The sequence below is a fragment of the Vespula pensylvanica genome, chromosome 9 (genome assembly GCF_014466175.1).
Source record: "Vespula pensylvanica isolate Volc-1 chromosome 9, ASM1446617v1, whole genome shotgun sequence".
In the NCBI taxonomy this organism is placed as follows: Eukaryota; Metazoa; Arthropoda; class Insecta; order Hymenoptera; family Vespidae; genus Vespula; species Vespula pensylvanica.
In genome coordinates, this window is record NC_057693.1 from 2,613,907 (window position 1) to 2,638,142 (window position 24,236).

The window sequence follows — 24,236 nt, forward strand, 5'->3', positions numbered from 1 at the left end:
TCGATCATTCGACCAAGTAAAAATGTTTAATTAGACAAGCCTACATTCCACGATTATTAACGATAAGAGAATAGCTTCGTTATACCGGCTTTTGGTCATCGCTAGAGTCACGTTCGTCCGATGCCAAATAAATACTATGATTATACGATACTTCGACGTTGATGACGAAGCCGAGCCCGACCTAGACCGTAACCTCTTGCGGAGGCAGTTCCAAGCCTGAAACCAATTCGAAACGAGACCGAGTGCTCGACCACTCTGGTATTAATCGGACTTTTGTTCCGCAGCAGAGTGCTTATTAAGGCCGTGCCTTATTAAAGTCGACGGGCATGCAAACTCGAACGAGATCCGTGCGGATTGATCCAACAGTCAGGATGGTAGGGACAGCGGTATTCTTTCGTCTTTGATTAATGGGAATCTTATTAAAAACAAAGCCAAACGATAAGAGTATACCGTTATTTTCTTAGAGTTGTAAATCTTGGAAGGAAGAAACATAGGAGTGGACGTTTCTTTATCACAAATATCGGCTTCATTAAAACTATCGATATATCAGGCTTTTTTACTCGTTCATCAGAAGACCATACTATAATTGTTACAAAACGAGCAAGATCCTCTCGGCAGATCTATCATGATCGTCGACTTTACATTTCGAAAGAGTATCCAAGTTCATCGGACATTTGTGACTCTTAAGAAGATATCTTTCATCGTATTGACGAGCACAGAACTCGCATTTGTACGGTTTTTCTCCCGTATGTTGGTATATGTGCTTCGCCAGCTTCGTCTTAACGCTGAAACGATCCTTACAGAGATCGCACTCGAAGCGCTTCACTCCTGTGTGCCGATACATGTGAACCTTTAGGCCCCAGGATCTTCTATAACGCTTGCCGCAATCCTTGCACTTGTACGGTCTTACGCCTGTAAACTTAAAGTAGTTTAAAAAAAGAAAAAAAAGAAACTTCGAGTTTCAAAATTATTTGGAGATTCTTTTTGAAAGAAGATTGTTTCTAAACTTACCGTAATGCGCGAGTATGTGATGCTTTAATGCGCCTTTCAAATGAAAACGATGCTTGCAAATATCGCATTCGAATCTTCTAACATCGGTATGCGTCAATTTGTGGGTCTTTAAAACGGAGGATCTTTTAAATCTTGCGGGACAGATATCACATTCGTAGGGAGAATCAGCAGTGTGGACGATGGTATGAGCTCGGAGACCGCTGCGTCTTAAGAAGTTCTTCTTGCAAATCGAGCACTCGAACGACTTTTTCTTTGCGTAACTCGCTTTGCGATCGCGCGAACATTTCTTTTGATAGATTCCGCATTCGAAGCACCGTTCCTTCGGATATATTCCGCGAATTCGTACGGTACTTTCGTCCTAAAAAAGTCAAAGTAACACTTACACGGTAATATAATAGATAAAACTTCATTTCAAAAAACAATATATATATATATATAGACTATACACGCACACACGCACACACATACCTGGAATTTTAGAGAACAATAATTGCAATCGAAGTCAACGTGACTCTGCAAGTGATTTTCTAAATTCGATGATCTAAAAAAAAGAGACAGACAATTATTCGATGATGTGTGATATGGAATCGAAGATATATATTGTAAAAGAAACCATAAAAATCAAACCTTGAAAATCGCTTAGAGCAGAAGCCACATCGGAAGGGTTCGCAGTGACTGTGGAGGATCATGTGAGTTTTGAATTCATCTTCATTCGGAAAATCGATTCTGCAAATGGTACATACGAGCTGTTCTCTGGCCGTAAGAGTGGTTATGCGTTTCTCAAAAGGATTCTCGACGTCTTCCACGACGACGAGTTCGTCGTTTGCTGAGAAATCTTCGATCTCATCCAATATCTCTGTCTTGATCTTTATCTACATTTACAAAGAAGTAAGAAAACGAATTGGCTTTCTAGATAGAAAGCTTTGATATAACCTTAAAGATAGATTTCATTCTTACATCCTCACATATTTTCCAAACTCGATTAGTTTCTATTATTTTCACATCATCTTCATCGGATATTTTCAAATCTTCGTTATTATTGCCATTGAAGAGATTCTCTACCATCATATTCAATCGATGTTTTATAAATTACTAACTCCGATTCGATGAGGAGATAAAAATTTCAATGAAAACATTGTCCGGTGCAATATGAAACAATCGCGTATCGCATATTTATAAACCTTATAAGATAGAGGAACACAGTATTTATCAGATAATTTAAGATGAATATTTCTAAGCACGTATTCTCTAGGATCGTCCGATATCGCCGGTCAACGAATTCTTATACGTATAATTTAATTAATCGCATATATTAAAAAACTGCATCTCGATGGCTTTCCCAAGGCGGAAAAGCAAAAAAAAAAAAAAAAGAACTTGAGAGAGAAGAAAGCGTAATGCGACGGGTTTCCTTTCCTTGCGGATTAAATTAAAAGTGAATTGTACGTTCGACTACCGAGATAGACTAATTATTAAATCAGTGCGTTGGCCGTTTAATCAAATACGGTAATCATTCGTGAGATATGTATATCCTTTGCACAAGTACGAAATTCGCAAGGGTAATCAAAATTTAAGATAAAAGGTAAACGAGTCGAAAGGGAAAAAGAAATATTCAAAGGCGTTTAACCAGAAGTTAAATCGTTGGAATAATTAATTTCTCGTTTTATCGTATAAGATTCGTTGGTTTTAGCTGTCGCACGTGAACGAGAAATTCAGTGGAAACTCCTCGGAGACGGTCAGACGTGGTTCACACGCTCATTGAAAGGAACGGCGGCTCGCGGTAAACGCGATTGGACGTAACGAAGGAAAAATTCCTTTAGAAGAACAGACGCGTTCCTAATAAATTCTGCATGTTTCTCGTTTTATTAAATACTCACGTGTCGGTTGAAACGACGGAGTTTCTTGATTTCTTACAATATCAATTGATACATAATGCATAAGAACACGAGTTTGGTAGAAACGTATGCATATGTATCGTACCTACTTCCTATATCTAATAATAAATTTTAAAGAAGAAAATATTTTTGGTTCACTAGGAATAGATTTTTTTGAGCTTTCCCACGAACCTTTCGACATGGCAACGTTTGCATCTTTCGTGCTACTCTCGCAATCGACAAAAAAAGAATCCATTCTCGGCTCCTCGGTCGATCGACGCGCTCGCATCGCGCTCGTGCAAATAAATCGGCGCGTCCTTCTCTTCTCTTCTCTTCTCTTCTCTTCTCTTCTCTTCTCTTTCCTTCTCTTCTCTTCTCCTTCCTCTTCTCTATATATCTCTTTCTCTCTCAGTTGGTCGCGCGAGCTCGCCGTGATGCATGATTTCATGGAACTGTAAGGCCGCGACCGTAGTAGCTCTCCGCGGAGAGCCGCTCCGTCGAGCAGCGTGTGGGAAACTCGCCGGATGCATTATGTATTTATTGCTTTACTTACTTAGTTGGGAATTACTTTGCCACTGTAATGACTTTCAGGTAGAGCACTATCTTAGGAATGCCATAGCCCTGATTTATCGTTAGTTTGCCGTTTTTCTTTCGCTACTTTGTAGTTATCGTTAATACTTGCGTCCTACGTCTTGACCGACCGCCATCGCGACGACGACGACGACGACGACGACGACGCTCTGCCGTCGTTGACCTGAAAAAATATAGTACATTAGTATAGTATCGTATTAGTAAATATTTAAGGAAGAGACGGCAAATTTATACGATGAGAATCGAGTTTGATAGCTCGGTTTAGACGGTATATAATAAGTCGTATATCATTTCGATCATCGATAAGTAACACCAAGAGTATAATCGAGAAATCTGAATACAAAAAGAAGCCGTTTAGCATTAATGAAGTAATTATCGTGGTTTCGTGCTCGTAGCGAGACGACGCGCGAGACGCCGCCGTATAAAGTATATTAGGGATCGCGTTTAAGACATCGCATTTTTTCTTGCGGTCATTTCACTAATTGCCGAGCCGGCGAGCATGAGAAGGAGCAATAAATATTTCTGATTAATTGCTTGCGCGGATATATGCAAACTTCATATACGAAACTACGCAGATATAAAATAATAAAATAATGCGCTCGCGTTGCGATATTTTTAATTGGATGAGTCTCTCGAAGAAAAGCGGTTAGATTGTTTGTTTTGACTGAGTTAATTCAGTCTGTCTCCTTTACATTTTGAATTTACGATCATTGTTTCTTCTAACGGTACTGTCGTCAAACTTAATTACCGAGAGAACTCTTTTCTTAGACTTTTTATGCGATACAAGTCGCTTTTCGATCTAAAGAGACTTACATACGTTGCAACATAAGAGAACAAAAAAAGAAAACGAGAGAGAGATGGTAGTATATGTCGAACTCGTCGTAAGATTTTCCTCTCTCGATCTCCAAGTCGAAGATCGCCGGATGTGTCGCGCGTGCTCGTCTTTCGCGAGCAAAAGAAACGTCCTCGTCATCCTCCTCTCTTCGTTCTCCTCTTCTTTTCGATCAATATTCAACGTGCATATTAAAGAACATTTAATACTCGCGCCGCTGGACGTTCAGGCTCGACCGGCTCTGATATATCCTCGCATTCACAGCATGCCGATGAGATCTATGTTTTTCAAAGGGTTTTGTAATATCTCCCTTCCGGCGCGCCGTCTCAGAGGGACGGAGGGACGGAGGAGACGGCGTCGAGCAGCTCATTCCTATGCAGAGTACGTCGTCGCGATGGAGCTTATATGTAACACAGTAATGACATACCCTGTGTCATGCTACCAAACGGTTTTCTCGGTTCGCTCATTGTCCTTTAAACGATCGGCAAAGTTGCCTCTGATTTATCGTTGACAGCAAGGAAATTCCATTTCGATAGGTCGGACTTTGGCTCTTTGCTACATTTCCAATATTTATTTTCTCTGAAAGAAATGGAAAATAGATACGAATGTCAGAGATTTTGATTCGAGAGCGAGATCGTATCGTATCGTATCGTATCGTGATGTCATGAAGGATTTCGCATGAAAAAAATAAAAAAATAAATAAATAAATAAAAATAAATAAATAAATGAAACAAAGGAAAAAAAAGGAAAGGTAAGAAAGAAAGAAAATGAAGAAAACGATAAAAAGGAATTTTGTTTTTATCTTTAACTGATATCGTCGCAAATCGAAATGAAGTCAAAAAATGATACGTATGATTATAAGATCTTCGATTTATCTAATCCTAATCGGAATGAAATTATTACGAAATAAAATTATTCTCAAATAAAAAAACTATACGTCTGAAATTTTTCTCGCGGATTATCTACCTTTATCGAATATCAGTAATTGCGATTCGCCGAAGAGTAAACAAGGATAAAGAGATTCGATACCTTGAAAGTTTCTTATTCATTTCGAGCGAACGGTTCGATAAGCGCTAAGATAAGCCTTTTTCGTTTTCAATTTTTTTCAATCGCTCGTCTCTTTCGATATCACACTTGCACGAGAAGCGTGATAATCGAACAAAGAGCATAGAGTTTCCGGGAATATAGAATAATTTTTATAACATTAATGTCTGCGACTATGTTGTTTATCTCTATGTATTACGGTATTAATAATCCAATTAACTCGATCGTAAAAGGAAGATAACTGAAGCTATTACTCTATTTTCGCTTAGATACAAGTCGATCGTATTATCGGTGAAGATTTTTCCGCGCGGTTTGTTTAATAATTTAATTACTTCTCTATTTCACGTTAATTAATTAAAATGAAACAGTAATCAATGGGATCGTCTGTTATATGCAAATATCTATCGTATTTCGTATCTTTATTTAAAGGAAAGATGTATAAACTCTAGTCAATTAGACGTTCTTCGTCATAAAACGAGAAATTAATTAAAAATGGAAATGAAATAAAATCGATTACACGGAGAATTTCGATGATACGTCCTTTGGAATTCAATTAACGTTCATAAATAAGATTGCCTCGATCGGACTTGTTTTTTATTTCCGTTTGTAAAAAAGGCGGATAAATCGAAAGAAAAAATGTTCTTCGCATAAGAGGATGTCGAAGAAGCAGAGCGTGAATTTCCTCGATTCGTCGTCGTACTTCGCAAGTAATACGAGAGAAAGAAAGCCTGCATATGCAAGAAGGAAACAATGGTGCTCGCGTATAGGTGGAAATCAGAAGAGGGAGGGGAGAAGACAGAGAAAAAGAATGAATGAAAGAGAAACAGAAAGAGAGAGCGAGACAGAGAGAGAGAGAGAGAGAGAGAGAGAGAAAGAAAGAGAAAGAAAGAAAAAAAGAGAAAGAAAGAATGAGATAGAGAATCGACAACGCGAAACCAATCCGAGCTCACCGCCTTACGCACTCTTCTGAGGATGAAAAAATGCCATGGAACTGATCATAAATCCAACTCTCTCGGCTGCATCCACAGGCGTGAAATTAAAAGATCGATTGCGATGCCGAGAGATGAAGTAGAAGCACGAGTGCTCGAACGCACCACCGCAGTTCCTTCGTACCAACGCTTCATTCTCATCTTTTCCATTCTTTATTTATTTAATTACGAGAGAATGAATTTAGTCTGGTAAAACGGTGAAATCCGATCGTCTCGTGTCGGTAAAAATTAATTCTTGTTAAAATGATATTTAACCGAAGATCGAGCCAAGATATATACATAATATTAATGGTAATAATAATTCTTCATTGGATCAAGAAAAAATTTTAGATCAATTGATTTTCGTTGGAAAGTAAATAAGATCGAGGATCTACTAACGATCGTCGTCGATTGTTGCACCGTTACGTCGTTATCTTCGCGTTACCACGACGAACGAACGAGAAGAATAGTCTGAGAAGAAAGCGATGAAGGGTTTATCTTAATCCACGCTTCACCGAGCAGACGAGGTGCTCGGCAATCCCGTCGACCACCCCATCGAGTCAACCCCCTCCCCCCACCATTCGATCGTCCATGCTCACCTACCACCTTAGACTCGCCATAACCGATCACACTTGCTTTCATCGACTTGTTCTTTTTCATCGTAGAGAGAACACCTAGACCGTCGACGTAGTATATAGACGCATACCTATCTACGTTTTACACTACACGTTCACCGATCGATCTAGATTGGAAACGTTTTAAGAAAGCAGCTACACACAGAGCAGATTCTTTCATACATTTTTCTACTTACGTCCGTTTTCAAAAGGTTACCTTAACGAAACTAAAAGTTGTTTGAACGCATTTAAACTAAAAACGAGACATCCTCCGTCCCGTCCATCCGACGTTCTCGCGAAACTAACGAGAAAACTTCCTACGAAAGGTTAGACCCTTTCGAACGACTTTTATTCGAGATTTTTGAAACGTCGACTAGCCTTATTTCCGAGGAAACAGGTTTTTCTGTCCAGTCTAGACTTTGCCGACGTTTATGGGATAAGAATTTTAAATAAAACAAAAATGAGGAAAAGGAAAAAAAGAAGAAAGGAGAAAGAAAGAAACAAAGAAACAAAGAAAGAAAAAATATCTCTCGCGTTGCTTTATCGATTTCTTAACAAGTCTCAATGTCCGGATAAACCGGCAAGATATAAGCACGGATATAAACGGAGATATAAACGGCATGGAGTCTTGGGGGATGGGCAAACACCTGTAATGTCGTGTTCGAGGCGTCACGTGCCCGGGCGTGGCCGTGACGGAAGTCTTTCAGGCGCAAAAAGCCGATCAGAGCCCGTGCGCCTCAAAAACCTGCCGTATCCCTTGCTCTTGGATTCTCGGATTCATTAAACCACAAATGCGCCGTTTCGACTCGGCGCAATCCGTCGCGAAATTGATGCGAAACAAATCGAAAAAGATACAAGATCGATGAGCTAGCCAACACTAACGATAAGTTTCCTTCTATAAGTTTTTAATGAAAACAAGAAAAAAAAAAAGAAACATAACGAGAAAGAAAGAAAGAAAGAAAGAAAGAAAAAAGTGATTATTCGTTTCTTTATTTTCAGATGTTTACATCACGTACAATGTGAATTAGCGATGACGAGACACTCTGCAGTTTATCAGCATCCTTCAGAATGTCTTCCAACACCTACACTGTTAGCAAGTTAGAGCGAACAAGAAGCCGGAAAACCACGAAGGTCGGTGGCCGTCATTGATCTCCTGTTAGAATCGAATCACTTGGATGTAACAAGATAAATAGTCAGCGGGATGTCGTCGATGGTGAAGGGTGAAGATTGCCAGTCATGCTGACTATCTGTCCTATTCGAAGCACGATATTTATTCGTGTATATATGTATTCGTACATACTTACTGTTACCGCTTAGAAAGAGTCAGCAATTTCTATGCTCACAGTTTGAGATTCTTACTTGGAATTAGAATAATATGGTTGATCGAAAGTCGTAAGAATTTAAAATTACTCGTCGATTTTCGAGTCAAGAACGAGGATATTCGATTAATCGATAACTGATATAAAATCGGTCAAACTCGGTGATGACTCGAATAATATCGCAGGGCAATGAATCAATAATACAGAAAGGAGAAATGGTTATATAACGTGCATCGAGATAGTTAAAAATAACGAGGAGTCACGTGTTGTCTAATAATTGCATTCGATAGTCGAGCCACAAATATTTATTGCTACTCACATCGGCTGCAAACATTTCGAACGTTTCCTGTAATAGAGAATAACTAATTTCGTTTTATATATTTTTTCACAATGCTCTCCCCCCCCCTCTCTCTCTCTTTCCCTCTGTCTCCATCTATCCTTCGCTTTATTAATTTCTTCATTAACGTGCCCCTCGAAATGCGTGACTGTCTGTAACACGAAACAAATAAATTATAGTTTTAACGTCGATAAATTATCGTCATTTGGGGATTATTGTTTTCTAATATATAGCAACGCATGAGATCGGCAGAATGTTTGTCCGTTTTATTAAATGCCAAAGAAAAGAAAAGAGAAAAGATAGGATTCTAGGATCCTCGTGATCGGAGGATATATTTGTCGATGTAGTTGGCTATTACTCCATATCCTTCCGCCGTTAATTAAGCCAATGCCAAGGAAAGCGTATAACGTGTGCGTTAGGAGAATACGAGCAAACTCTGGCAGAAAATGCGAGGGTCAAGCAATAACGGCTGCCGGAACGCGACGTCAACTCGTCAGGATCGCCGAAACGACGTGAGATGTTTGATCAGCTCGCTAATGTAATATTGTTTGTTCAGCGAGTATCGTGTTTTCTCTTTATACTCAAACGGAATGCTTAAAAAGCCTGAACTTTTAGAAATTCACGTGTCATCGACACACCCTCATAACTTATATCCGAAAAACAAAATGACTTTTATGCCAATGTTGTAGAAAAAACAAGAAAAAAATAATGAAAAGCGAATAGGTAACATTACAAAGATGAATTAAAAAGAAAGAAAGAAAAAAAGAAAAAAAAAAGAAAAAGAAAGAAAGAAGAAGGAGGAGAAAAAAATATCGCAAGGGAAAAAAATGGCGAAATGCGTTTTCTCTGCCATGACCAACCAACGCTGCAACCATCTCCGCCCACGCTATTAGTTTACTCGTGGTCAGCTAGCGTTTAATTTTCACGGATGCGATATGTTCCGATTAATAACAGGCTGCTAGTTCTACCGGTGTTAATTAACTTATCTTTCGCGCCTTCAGGAGAAATCATATCCATCGTCTACGAACTCTATCCTTTCGGCTATGTCACCATTTTTATTAATTTCGAAAACTTTTATCGTTTTCTAATATTCAATAGTTTCATTTATCTTATGATTTCTCTCTACCTCTTTAGTTAACACAAGGAAAACTTATGTAGAAGAGATTCTCGTCCGATTTTCCAGTCGATTCTCGTCCCGATCACGAAATCTTTTTTTCTCTTTCTCTCTTCTTCTTTTTGTTCTTCTTTTCTTCTTCTTCTTCTTCTTTTTCTTCTTCTTCTTCTTTCATCGTACGCCGCTAACGGCCATCGTTTTTCTACGGGAATACGTCGATGTTTTCCGGACGTGCCCGCGGAGCGTTTAGTCGCGCCATAACTCGTGCCGATCCGCAGCCCATTTGCGTGACCGTAGCGTAAAACTCGTAGCACAATCGAAGTCTCGAAGACATCCCTTTTCTTTTCTGATTCCTGCGAAAAAGGTACTGGCATTTCAACGTGTATATATCTCGGCCAATTTACAATCACAAATGATACGTTTAATAAATACGTTTATAAATTTATCAAGGGATTACCGAAAACGCAAAATGTTTTATCCGACTAAAAAGGGAAACTCGTGTTAAAAATATCATCGATTGAAAATCAACGAATTATGGACTATTTACAACTATATTGTTTCTGTAAAAATTGATGAGGAAAAATTGGCGGAAACGATCGACGGCTTAATCGCGTACCACGATCATAGTGATTTTACGAGGAAAAAGATGACGAGCTATTTGCTCGGTTATTTAGCGGTAGACTCGGCGAAGCGTGAAAAAAAAAGAAGCTTGCCTCCCACCGGAGTCGTTGACCGTTAAAAATTGAATTACGACGTATTTTAATCTCGTCCGACAATCGATTGGTCACGAGCGTAGATCAATGGCCGCCCACGCGGAGCCGAGTCGGCTATAAATACGAATCGTACGTCTATTCCCGATCGGTGTGTCTGTTAACTCCCGATCGCTATAATTCACGTTATGCTTCTTGACGTGGCTACGATACCAACGATCTTCACGACTATAATGCAGTCGGTTGTTGCTGGCGTATCAACGACTATTGTAGTCATCTTAGACTGAATCATTAATACAAAATAATACTTACGGGTTTCGGCATGCCTTTCTTTTTCTCGGCGAATTCGAGACAAGTCCAAAAGAAAGAAGAAAAAAATGAAAGAAAGAAGAAGAAGAATAAGAACAAGACAAGGAAGATCTTCGATTTTTCTCAGCTCGCTGTCTTAGCCTGAAACTGGAAAGAAAACGTAATTAACGTGAGAATTTCTTATCGAGTGATTATCGGTCTCGCAACTATCTTACATGACTCGCGTGTTTCGTCGTGTTTAATAAATTTCAATATTAACTCGAGAGAAAGAAAACATTTTTGTTTTTCTCTTTTCTTCCCCCTTTTTTCCTTGATTTTTTTCTTTTTCTTTTTTTTTCTCTTAATTATTCGTCCGCATGACTGCGCGAATAATAATTAATTCCTCGGTCTAGGCAAGCTAGTTGCAAACTTTCTATCAACGAGGTTTCTTCAGCCGGTTACTCCAGCCGAAAGAACAAACGCGAGGGTGATCTTAATCGGTGTAACACAATAGAAAGTTCTGTTTATTTAGCATCGTCGAAACGACGTAAAGTCGACTTCGTCGTTAACGAAGCCACGTATCTCCTCGAACATGATTTCTCTTAGCAATTATTCAGATGACTGCGTAAATAATCGCCATTCGGTCGCTTCACCGCGATAAGTGGATCGAACGATCGTTATCTTAATTGGACGTAGCTTTGATTAACCGCTGACTATTCAATTAAGCAAAGAATATTTTCTCACGGTTGACCGATCGCTCGAACGAAACGTGCCGATCGATCTAATCTCACTAGCAACGTACGTCTATTATCGATAGGGAATGATGGAATAGCATATAGAAAAATTAATTTGAAAATTTTGCCCATGTCATTCGAGAGAATTCATTAACGAAGCTTCAAACAAATCTCTCGTCGTATTAATTATTTTATATCGTTCATCTACTTCATAAATTAACGTTGAAAACGGAATACGTGGAAACAATAGAAATTTTGTTGTTCTTCGATAAAATCATAAATATTTCTCCGAAACATTTTTTTCAAGAAATCAAACGAAACGTGAGATCTTTCTACTCGACGTATCCTCGATTTCTTCGAGAAAGGACACAAGTTCCACGTCGTTAAATTCGACTCGGAGCTTGTTCGCTAAAGAAGATCCCATGGTGGTCCGTCCTCCACAAACAGGTGGGTAGAGACTCATCGATGGTAGCTAATTAAATCATGAAAAAGGCGGCGAACGTGCGTCCCACGGTTTTTATGAAAGTGATAAATTGAAATCGCCAGTGGTTCTCTCCGTGACATTACAAGAAAACGTACGATTACTCGAACGAACATTTTGTAATTACTTTGTAATTTAATCGGGATTACAAGCTATTAAAGAAATCTTTCTCGTTAAGACGAAACGTTCTTATGGAATGAAATGCCGAAAAATCAGAAACCATAATGGATGTTAAACTCGTCGACGTTCGTTATCATCAACGAAGATTTTGACCAGGAAAAAAGATAATTGACGACGAACATGATGGAAGGATAGAAAAGAGTTTATTCGAGTTTGATTCTCGTGTTAGTCCGATCAACACGAGTTTTATCATCACCAAGAAGCACAGTCGAAGTACAGTAGACGTTCTCCCTGCGTCGAACGCGAGATGGGAATAAAATGTGAAACTGTAAATTGTGCGTGGGAAGAATCGGTCCCTGGGTGGTCGTCTAAGAGTTTTCTCAGATGTCCTTCTCGAACACGAGGAGGGTATATGAAAGCAAGAAAAAGATAAAAAGGGAAAAGGTATAGAAGACATTGGTTATAAGAAGGAGAGACTTGAAGCCTCGAGGATTTAAATGTGCGCTCGAACGAGCAAAAAGGAGGAGGGAGAATCGAGGTTTGGCCCTTCGAAGAGCTTAGAAATTTGTTATGTTATGTCGGACTATCGCTCCCTAGTGTATATGAAGAAAGAATTTTTCGCGGTTTTACCGCGTGAAGCTGCGTAAAGGGGGTGGTAAAAAAGGAGGGAACTTCGGAGTTCTTTCAGACCCTCGAGGAAGAGCATGTTAGAAAGAAAGAGAGAGAGAGAGAGAGAGAGAGAGAGAGGGAGATCAGGGAGGGAAGGTAGAGCTTTTGCGAAGGATGTTCGTGGACGGAGGAAGGAAGGCGTCGACGTTCAAGGAGAAAGAGGGGGATGGAACACGGTGCCAGGAATATAAAGCGAGGGATAAAAGAGACGGCGGTCACATATGCGACTCGTAAAAGCTCTTGTGAAAAGCTGCATCCGTCCTGCCACCACCATCACCAGAGTACTACCACCACTGTCCCCATCATCACCAATACACACCCCACCTGCTCTACGTGCGGCAAACTAACTTCCTCCATTTCAATGACGTCTCTCCTTTCTCCTATTTTCTTTTTTGTTCTTTTTTATTTTTTTATTTTCTTCTTTCTTTTTTTTTTTTTTAACGATACTATAGAATGTTACGTTGCTGAAGGTGCGAATTCGTTTCTTAGCTTATCGTTTCAGATCACGCTTTGAAATCTTGTCATAAACTACGAACTATAATAATCCTTGAGATAGTTTCTTTCTTGTTTTTATAGTAATCGCGTTTACTTCCTAGCGAAGCCATGAGCATTATTTAAATTCTTTCGATCAACGAACACATTGGAAAGTTCGATGACCATCGTGTTGTGTTGTATTATTCTAAGGTACACTCTTAATGGAAGAGAAAGAACACGCGATATCGCAGGTCAGCCACGGATCAGCTACGGTGACATTGGTTTCTATGGTAACGCAAGAAAAGCACGTCGAAAGAGGGATCTCTCGATATCGGCGAATATTAAGAAATAGCTTTCGGACAGGCATTTTCGTACTTTTGCGGTCGGAAAATGAGCCATTCGTCTGTTCGGCCCAACGAGCCACTGTCTATGCATGGCACGACCGTACCAACGTCCGAGTATCCCCATAAATAATATTATTCTCCCCTCTACCCTTCTCTTTCTACTTTCGTCGATCCTTTCGTCGCCCTTCTTTCGTCGTTTGTTCTCATTATTTATAAAGCATTCCATGTTTTACGAAAATTCTACTATAATATCTCAGTTCATCTAATAACCCGAATATGGTTTGGTCTATTAGAAAAACTAGAATAAGCGCGTTAAACCATTTTCGAAGACACAAGGGAACGGAACGTCTATTCTTTCGATTCCTCGCGGGATCGTCCAATGCTTAATCGTCCGTTTCCACTTGTCACTCGTCCTCGATGGACGAACAAAGACGCATCGTCGAAGAGACGAAGAAAGAATCTTGAGCCATTCGGGGTTACAAACGTGTAGGACGAGGGTAAAGAAGAACCGTGCTCGTGCTCGACCAAGAGACAAAAAGAAGTTGTTCGACGTTCGTAGAAGATTATGAAGCGCATGCTGCGTCAAATAAAAATCATTTCCGTGTTGGGAAAGAAGCGGAAAAACGAGAGACTACTGCTTCGCCAACAATAAACGTGCTCGTCTTAGCTCATGTATGTATGTTAAGAAAAAGTATGTCGGCTACCCCCTACGTTGGAACTTTTTCTTCTTCTTCTTCTTCTTCTTCCTTTTTTTTCCTTTTTCTTTTCTCTTTTTTTTTTTTTGTAAGTCTCCTAAATCCTTTCTCTTTGGCCTTTTTATTCCCATATTTAAAATCGCATTATCCAAGCTCATTAAAATCTTTTAACCCACTTCCATACACGCGAGCATACGAGTTTATTATATATTTTTATTCATACAATATTTCTATGCGTTGTTCAACGTTTCTATCCGGACTCGAGAAGACTTTTTTTATCGGTATTAAACGTCGACATCGTTTGAACTGTTCTCCTTCTATACTCATCCCTTCGTACAACACCCGTTAGCTCCTTGCGATCCCCTAAAACTCTTTCCCTCTCTCTCTCTCTCTCTCTCTCTTTTTCTCCCACGCCACGTCATAGGTACGACAGAAAATCCCTCGCGGCGTTCACTCAATCACACGCTATTTGTGTCGCAGTCCCCTGACACACGCACGTATTCACGCACACGTAAACGCATAAGCACACCCACACGTACACACACATACAGAAATACATCCACACGTTCAAGCACTACGGCACGACGATGGAAAGATACAAAAACTGACGGTATTCCGTTCGTATAACTTTACTTTTCCTTTTTTCAAATCGTTACAATTTTCGTTCGGAATTCACGATTCGATGGTTAAATAGTTTAATGTGAAAAAGAGTATAAAAATAGATAGATAGAAAAATATCGAAATAGCTGCCTTGGCGAGATACGTATCCGATCGAATTTACCATCCAAGTAAACACGCACAAAACGAGAAAATGACGTTTCATCCATATTTTATCTGCCTCGACCCAGAATCCAAGCGACGCTTTTCTCTCTCTTTCTCTCTCTCTCCCTCTCTTTTTCTTTCTGCCCCTCTTTCGATCGAGGTAAACGAAATCATCGATAGTCCGAGGGGGTCGATCAACTATACGTAACCCCTGAACCGTCTCCTTCACTATCTTTCTCTCGCTCTTTCGATCTGCCTGACTATCTCTCTCCCACTCGTAAGAAAGGATAGTGTGGGGTGGTCCAAGAGGGAAGTCAGTTTATCCGACTGGCGTTTCCGCCATCGTATCGCGGTTCTATCGTATCGATATGACGGCCGTGAGGGTCGCCCGAAGTAAAATCATTAGTAATACGATTGTGCCGTCTCCTTCGTCTCTCTCTCTTTCTCTTTCTCTCTGTTTCTCTTTTGCTCTCTCTCTCTCTCTCTCTCTCTCTCTCTCTCTCTCTCTCTTTCTCTCTTTGTCGTCTCCTACGGGACAACGCATACTACCCTGGATGCGTTTTGTGGCTTTCATAGAAACCAAATGGAGAGCTCGATAAATTGAACTCTCCTTCCTATTTTTACAATATGAAAATCTATAAAATATTACAAACGAGTGTGTAACGAGATTGTAAAAATGGCATTGCTTCGTTCGTGGGAAGAAATAAGAATAAATGAGAAAAAGATATCGTAAATAAGCGTGAGATAGACGACTTGGTTTTTGAAAAGATATATATATATAAATATATATATATATATATATATATATATATATATGAGCAAGGGTAGAAACGTATCTAAAACGTTTCGAACGGAAAGTTTTCACTTTGATTTCAGTATTTATCGTCGCTCGTTACGATCACTGTAATCGACATGCAATTAGCTCGGCCAGATTAATACCGCTCGAACACTGGTAATAGGTACGTTGCCGATGTGGAGGACGAAGAATGGAAGAATATTTCTACGCACACGAAAGCAACGCAGCTGCCCGTTATGATCGAACTCGTAGCATCTTAGCGGGGGAAGATAAAGAGGAGAACTAAAAGCGAGATTCGATGATCGTTCTCTTCGCCAAGATTCGCTCTGCTCTTTTCTTTTAAGTTCAATCGGCATTTCAGGATGCACCTTAAAGTGTGGACTATTTCTCAATGAATCTTTGCTTCTTGGTTAGTTTTTTAAAAAGCAGATATCAGACTTTCTTTTTACGCAACTATTCTTTTATAAATCCGTGAAATCGTTTCATAACGACTATTATTTTTTCTAATCGGAATGTATCTTCTAAAAATTATATAGTCATTAAGATATAAAGAATACGGGTCGATGTTAAGTATCATAATAAACGAGTAAATCTCAAAATAAATGTATCGAGATCGGAGCGGAAAATAAACAATTGGAACTCTTTTGCAGGAAGCAACGTCTATTGAAATGGACGGTCAAGGCCCAGTTACCTTTGACGCGATTAAATACCCAAGCTGGAAAAGTACATATCTTTAGATTCAACGGAGCAAGGAAAGTTTCCACTGCCGCAGAAATGCGCTCGATAAATATTTAACGAGTAATTTGTTGCCTTCGAATATGTATATATTCGACTAAGCAAGTAAGACAATGTAAAGAAGTTTCACGAATTACTCATTGTTAGAAAGTTCTAACAAATAATATATATATTATGTATACATACATACTATTATTTATAATTTATATATATATATATATATATATATATATATACTTATACGTAAAACTAAATCTTACGTGTACGTATGTACATACATATTAACAGAATGTTGGTATAAAAAAAAGAATAAAAGAAAAGAGAAAGATAACGGAGGAAGTACAAACATTTATTTATGAAAAGAGAGTAGAATGACCGAGAGGAAGTCGTCGATCGTGGAAGGAAGCCAGATCGATTATCTTTTAGCATTGAGCAATTAAATCAATTTCATTCGCCTCAAATCCGTAGTAAAAAGCAATCGTAGAACGACGGCCATCATCGCGATAATTGAGGAACGAGAACGAAGGGGAACGAAGGGGATGTAACGAAGAAACGGCCGAACGAAGAAAAGGAATCATCCTCTCTGTGAGATCGATCGTAATCGTTGTATCGTTTAACTATTGATGCTAATTATAAGACAGTTCTCTCTCTCTCTCTCTCTCTCTCTCTCTCTCTCTCTCTCTCTCTCTCTTTCTTTTCGTCTCTTCGTGTCTTCGTATATCAAATGATTTTTCTAAGAAAATTTCTTACATAAATTTTCCTTTGAACAAAATCAAAAAGAACAAGGAGCTTATCATTGATAGATCCATAACGTTATGTGGATACTTTTTCTCTCGAGATGGCAAAGCAGAGAAGAGTAACAGGAAGAAAAGGAAAATGAAGAAGAAGAAGAAGAAGAAAGAATACGACGGCCATTCGATATTTCGCGGGATGTACCTAATATAGATATGTAGGTGTACGTGGTTTCTGGTATAAGAGATACATCGATACGACGAACCGATGCGATGGAGACGAGTTTTGCGGAGTAGGGAAGAGTAAAAAGGAAGAGAAAGAGAAGAATATGATGCGGTCTATCCAGATACGTGAACGACGAGGATACAGAATACAGGTATCTAGTAGGTAGCTGTAGGTACGACAGCGCCGGGATTCTGTCATGGACGTCTCCTTTACGATAAGATACGCCGTCGACTGCTCAGAATCTCTCCGGTTTTGCAGAAAATTCGCGGACTCCTTTTATCGACTTTCCCGATAATGTTCCCTCTCTTACTCTACCTCAGTCCCTCCCCACCCTTTTCATTCTATCTTCTCCAAGCAAAAAAAGAAGGAAATTAAAGTTCCACCGGATTGGATATCGACGTTCGTTCTCGCATAAGCCAGCGCGCACACATACGGAGAATGTCTTCGCATGAGATAAAGAAGATGAAAAAAAGAGAAAGTCTAAAAATTTGGAAACTTTCCTCTTCCTTTCAAAGGTTACAATCTTTCGAGGACTTCTAGTCTTCGATGGAGGACACTCGACTCGTAAGGTGCGCAGTAACGGTGAACAAAACGGCAATCGATAAGGACGGGGTTAGAAGCCGTACGCTGGATTCCTTCAATCAAATTAGGGACATCAAAGTACCCAGTGAAGACGAAGGAAAAAGAAAGAAGGAAAGAAAGAAAGAAAGAAAGAAAGAAAGAAGGAAGGAAAAGAGGAAAGAAGGAAGGAAAGAGAAAGAAAGAAAAAGACAGTGAGAGAGAGAGAGAGAGAGAGAGAGAGACGGTAGTGGCAGGATTCGACATTCCTCGAGGGGTAGAAGCTGGGAATTAGCCTCTATCTGTAGAATCCGAGCCCTCGAGACAAAGAACTACCCCTCCCGATTCTCCTCTCCGTCATTTTCCGAGTCTTCGAGTATCAGGTCGTTTCTTTTCGGCCTTCTCGATGCGGACGCGGTTAAGGAATCGTCCTGGGCGTGGTCTTGATCGTCGTCCAATCACTGCCACTGGAATACTAACCTGTCTTTGCAAAAAAAAAGAAAAATAAAGAAAGAGAGAGGGAGAAAGAGAGAGAGAGTGAGAGAGACAGAGAGAAAAAAAACAACTTATTAACTAACTCGTTTTAACATCGTAGTTGGTAATCGTAAATAGAGCGCTCGCAATTAAATCGGAAAGATAGATAAATTATAGAACGATCGGCATGATGTATTCGAGTTCAATGGGATGCATTCGCGAATTGTAATATATACTACATACATATGTAGGTAGGTAGAAGTAAAATACAATGCACTCGCATAGGTATACCATTCCATAGTTTACGAGCGTCCGTATAATACCGCACTTAAATCGAGAAGATGCATATCTTTATTACAATGGAAAGGTTGTTCCGAATCTTTTCTTCCGTATACTTACACCGTGCATATAGCCGATACAAGGTGGAGACGGTTTCTCGTTCTCACCGCCGACACGTTAACGGTATTATCTCGATGTGGAGAAAGAAAACAAAGTTTTAAACAAAAATTCCATTGAAATCTCAATTAAGAAATCAATAATATTCGATTGGTCTGCATAATAATTCGTAAACAAATTTTCATTGTTTTCATTATAGTATAAGGAACATAAAATCGTACGATAACATTGGTAATAGGTAGGAAAACAAACAACGAAGTAGTTCGAACGAACATAGGATTTATTTAATTTTTATCCGTACGATCATACGCGAATAAAAGAAAAAAAAAAAAAAGAAACTTGCTACTTTATCACAGGCATGCACGGTCGATGATGCTGTAAATATAGGAACAATTTTAGATCGGAATTTAACGCGAACGCGAAAAGTTGCTGCGTAACTTAAAGCATTGCGTGCGATACCCGATGCGTATCAACATTAATTATTTCAATATTTATAGCGATTCCATGTCGCAATTTCACGGACGTCGAGCGTATCGTCGCTCAGCACTGGTCTCTAATCTCGCAACAAAAAAAAAAGATACTTCTCTTTAGTTTTTCTTTTCCTTTTTTCTTTAATATTCTATTTCTAAAAAGAAGAAACGAAAGAGAAATCGCGTAAAGAAAGAAGAGAACTCGTTCTCAGGCGTTATCAGGCTCGTTCTCGGTTAAGCAGGAAGGGTCGTTCGCGAGGAGGGGTTGAGATTTGACGCGTAGACAATGGCCGTTGCATCTCGGAGGAGAGGGACGAGCTCGAAGCCGTTGGGAGCACGGAGCTCTCAAGGGGAGAAAGGAGAAGGGAGGTTCGATCAACGCGCAAGCGCCTCGAGGAAAGTGGCGGCATAAGCGTTCGTGCCGGGAGAAACTACCCTCGATGGAAACGAAGAGAGATGAAGAGAGAAAGAGAGATCGTGTGGGAGGGAGCGCGCTGCTATCTAAGGGTAAGGAGAGAGGGTGAGAGGGGGATGTAAATGCCCCCGTGATGTATCGGATCGATGCGGCAGCATCCAGACACCCCCCTTCCTTCTCGCTTCTTACTACGCAACCTAAAAACGTTCTCCGTTGCAGTGCTCTCTGAATTACGAGCGTCCTTTTCCTTTCATTTTCGAATTTTCGAATTTGCTTCGAACTATCGATCGATATCTCCCTTCTCTCATTCTCTCGATCACTCGGCTCTTTCGACTCTTTCAACGAATTTAAAAACCGTCGTCTCCGGCGACTCCGACATTCGAGACACGATCGAATTTAGGCCAATCGAGATAACGTACTGTACACTCGTTCACATTGCTGTTTGCGATAAAACGATCAACGGAGGATCACGAGTGAGATCGAAGGTATTGCTTTATTCTCGAAACTTTTATTTTGACTTTCCAGTCGTCTCTATTACGAAATCTGAACGGACGATATATCTTTTATTCCTCGTAGTAATAATTAGAAAAATATCGTTCAAATATCCCAGAGACTTTTCTTATCTCTTTTTTTAAAGATATTTTCTTCTAGCGAGAGTAACATCTTATAGAAGAAGAAGAAGAAGAAGAAGAAGAAGAAGAAGAAGAAGCAACGCTTACGAAAAAGATAGATCTTCCTTGTGCCAAAAACGAAGTACGACGAAAGACGGCAAAGTTACTTGGAATTGTGGGAAGAACGCGACGCGGTTGTCCGTGCTCTTACTTTGCCGGTAACTTTTCTAAAACCGAAAAGAGAGACGATTGCCACGTTTCCTGCGAAGAAAAGCACCATGTTCTATTAATGTACACGTGCGAGCTCCCATCTTGCACTTTCTCTTTCTCACATCTCTCCACCTCTACACTCTATCCAGCGCCGCGCAGCCTTTCTTCTCGCGGTCGTGCTATTTTTCTTGCCGATTTTCTATCTCGAATCTCGCTTTGTCTCCTCGGAAATTGTGGACTTTTTCGTCGTAGGTTGCTAAGCGATTCTTTCCTAAAACGATACGGCAATGCTTTGAAAGAAAAATATCAAAAATGTTATTTTCCTTCTACGTTCGTGGAAGAGTAATAAGAATAATCCGGTAAGCATCGTTAAAAATGGGCGGCACTTAGTATCACTGGCAAGATATTTTCTTTTCTTTCAAGTCAAACGATTTCGCGATTATTGATAAGAAATTGACGATAAGCGTAATAAAGGAGGTAGTAATTACCGGTGCAAACTCGTGTTTACATCCACTCATTAGTACTACCGACGGTGCCTCCTAATTAGCAAAACCGAAGAGTAGAGTAGAATAGAGTAGGTTTTACCCTACGTCGGCGCACGTTCCGTATAAAAATTACTAGTAATTCCTCCTGCTGTTGCTAATGTTTGGTTGTATCTGTGTATGCGCATTTTCATATATTCGCCGGCTGTGACGTATCACGAGCGTCTACTCGGCAACTCGGAAATAAAGAATAATTCGATAGCGGCGAGGCTCGAATAAGATGGAATCGAGGTAAAAAAAAGGAATAAAAAAAAGAAAAAGAAAAGAGAACGCGAGCTAATCTATTCCATTCATGTTTATTAATGGGACACTACCGGAAAATAAGCTGTCATGATTTTTATCTGATCGCACTTTAGTTTTATCGTTTGATTCACGCGAGCCCCAATCGAGATAGATTTTCTTTTTATATCGATAGTCGATTCATTAAAAAGAAAAAAAGAAAAAAAAAAAGAATAAAACATTACGAAATTTTACTAATAATTTAAAAAGTTGTACGCTTGTCCGATGACAGATACTTACCGTCGAAAGATTTTATTTATGCAGCAGCACGATTACAACGAACCCTCGACGATGAGAAGAAGCCTCTTGTGCGTACGCACGCGATATTTCGCTTACCAACGGCACCCCTGGTGTTCTTCGAAATCGACGAACCACCCTGTATAAGCACGCGAACCTTTTCCTCGGCCGATTTCTTCGCACGATGAACGTAAACGCGAAGATCTACTTTTAACGTTCTAAGGAGAAAGAAAGAAAACAGAGAGAGGGAGAGAGAGAGAGAGAGAGAGAGAGAGAGAGAGAGAGAATCGAGGCTTTTAAGATCGTAACATTGTTTCGACATCACCGTAACGTCGTAGAAAATTCGAAGTAAACGTTTTTATAACAAAGAGACATCCCATTTTCGTGTCGATGCAAACCATCTAACGAACCGTCTCTCCTTCCTTTCTCACTCCCATAGTATTCATCGTAAACGGATTTGGCTTCATTAACCACCCCTAGAGTTTACTCCCCCGTACGATCCTCGCGATACTCTCCTGCACATACTACCCGTCTTTCCCTCATGGTAACTATAGCAACAGTGGTAAAGGCAATCAGGAACAGCGTGGAATTAACGGTTCGTCCATGCGAAACCATTGTCGTGTCAAAGAATTCACGTTGATATTACGAACGTACTAAGATTTATCTTTGGTAGAATGTAAAATCAATATTTATTGAAATAATGTAAATAAATATGTAATATTGAAGTTTTAGATAGGACGACAATGACGTTTTAAATTTTAAAATGGAAAGGGCGGAGGCAGTCCTTAAAAAGGGTTGTCCGTACACATGCGCGATCCGTACGTAAAACGTAGGCTAGCGCACCGACCAATAGCACGTTGAAAATTGTTTTATCATCCCAGCCCTCGTCAAAGACTCCTGCGTCCGTCATGCTTTCCTAATGTTAATATAAATTGATATTTGCAATACGTCGATAAAAATTATATCATATAGAATAATTATAACGATAGAAATAATGAAGTTCGATCTGATTTTGTAAATCTTTTTATATACGGATAAATTATTTTACGTAAGAATTTCTAGTGAAAAGTAAAAAAGGATGCGAGTCTAACGGATGAGCACGATTGGTCAACGTAGAATCGTGGTACTGCCCTTCGCATTTACATATCCATTGGGAAGGGCTAGAATCATAAAGGGTAGAAGAGAAGGGCTAAAAATAGTCGGTGGTATATAAAAGGGCTCGCACATGCGCTTCTCTTATGCAAAACGCGTAACCCAACCCGCTGGCCAATGTCGATCCTTTAAAGTCGATTCAAGGTCCCTCCCTCGAATCGGTAAGGGAGAAGGATTCTTTTTTTACGAGATGGGAGAGGGCAAGGGCGTCCCCTTATCGAGAGGGTGCAGGCAACGGGACTTAAAAAATGATCCATTGCTACCACCAATCACACCGTGGGTGGTAGCTGGTCCCACTCTGATTGAGACGAGCTTCCAGCATGTCTCGAAAATGATACGGCCGTGGATCCGTAAGGAGAAAAGTGTTAGCCATAAAGCTCGACGCGATATATCATGAAACAAAACGAGGACCTACCTACAATTTCATCTCTACTCTCTTTCTAATCGAACTTTCGCAGCTACAGCAGTTCACCCGTCGATGTTGTCACTTATCTTTTTTCCAACGCGATTTCTTTTGCTTTCAATTTTTATAAAAACCTTTTCCATCGAAATGACCCTTCGATTTTAATGTCCACGCTTTTGTCTACAATGAGATTCGAAATGAGGAAGAAAAGGATAAAGATTTTTTTCGAGGCAACTTAAAATTTTTTCTCAAATTACAATGGCTCCGATAAAAGACGGAATTTATCGCGCGAAGGAGAACGCGTTACAAGACAAACATTGCGGTTTCGACGAGAGGTTTTACCATCGGAGCTGCCGATAAACCAATACTTTGCGGCTACACGAGGTCCGACGTAAAAAGCAAAGGTTTCTCTACATGATACATACCTTCGAAGAACGATCGGTTCTTCGATGGAACACACATAACACTATCGTGTCGCGATAAATACTTATAAAACCGAAAGAGTTGACAGTTTTCAAGGGAGCAACAATAAAACTTAGAACAAACCGATAACCGAGATGATTTTCTTATTTATTTATCGAAAGTCGCAGATTAAAGTTATGAAATCAAATCATACATAGCTCGTTCTAATTGTAAAACTTTTTCTCAACGTTTCTCAATAATTTTTCTCAACATTCGTTTGGACTTTCGGATTACGGAAGACACGTATTTTCGAGCATTAAGACGATATTGTTCGCGTCGATCAAAAGCGGAAGGTTAAGCAAGCGATAAAATAAAAGAAAAACTCGAACGGCGTTATAGACATTCCGAAGGTTCCACTACGAGTATCGTGAAAGAAAGAGAGAGAGAGAAAAAGAGAGAAAGAGAACGAGAGAGAGAAACAGGGAGAGAAAGAAAGAGAGAGAGAGAGAGAGAGAGAGAAAGAGAAAGAGAGAGAAAGAAGAGAGTCGAAGCGTGCTCGGTACGAGCTAGTCGCCGATCGTTTCTTCTTTCTTTTAATCTTACTTCTCCCGCAAACGGGCA

General features: G+C 39.8%; 1 protein-coding gene across 7 annotated transcripts in view; it reads right to left on the bottom strand.

Annotated features, from left to right (window-relative positions):
- Positions 1-529: 529 nt before the first annotated feature.
- The window catches only part of LOC122631751 (zinc finger protein 525-like), a 46,967-nt gene continuing 23,260 nt past the window's right edge, over positions 530-24,236 (bottom strand). The window contains exons 1-10 of one of the 7 annotated variants that reach the window (XM_043817809.1): positions 10,724-10,777; positions 9,714-10,054; positions 7,948-8,739; positions 4,733-4,884; positions 3,436-3,636; positions 3,075-3,334; positions 1,639-1,883; positions 1,480-1,552; positions 1,012-1,369; positions 530-912 (exon numbers count right to left, since the gene is read on the bottom strand). In XM_043817809.1, the coding sequence (XP_043673744.1) occupies positions 590-912; positions 1,012-1,369; positions 1,480-1,552; positions 1,639-1,883; positions 3,075-3,098 (1,023 nt within the window). In that variant the 5' untranslated portion in view covers positions 3,099-3,334; positions 3,436-3,636; positions 4,733-4,884; ... (1 more) ...; positions 9,714-10,054; positions 10,724-10,777 and the 3' untranslated portion in view covers positions 530-589. Of the gene's footprint in view, positions 913-1,011; positions 1,370-1,479; positions 1,553-1,638; positions 1,884-1,968; positions 3,335-3,435; positions 3,637-4,732; positions 4,885-7,947; positions 8,740-9,713; positions 10,679-10,723; positions 10,778-24,236 lie in introns of those variants that run through there. The other 6 variants (XM_043817812.1, XM_043817811.1, XM_043817810.1 and 3 more) reach the window with 6 other exon arrangements.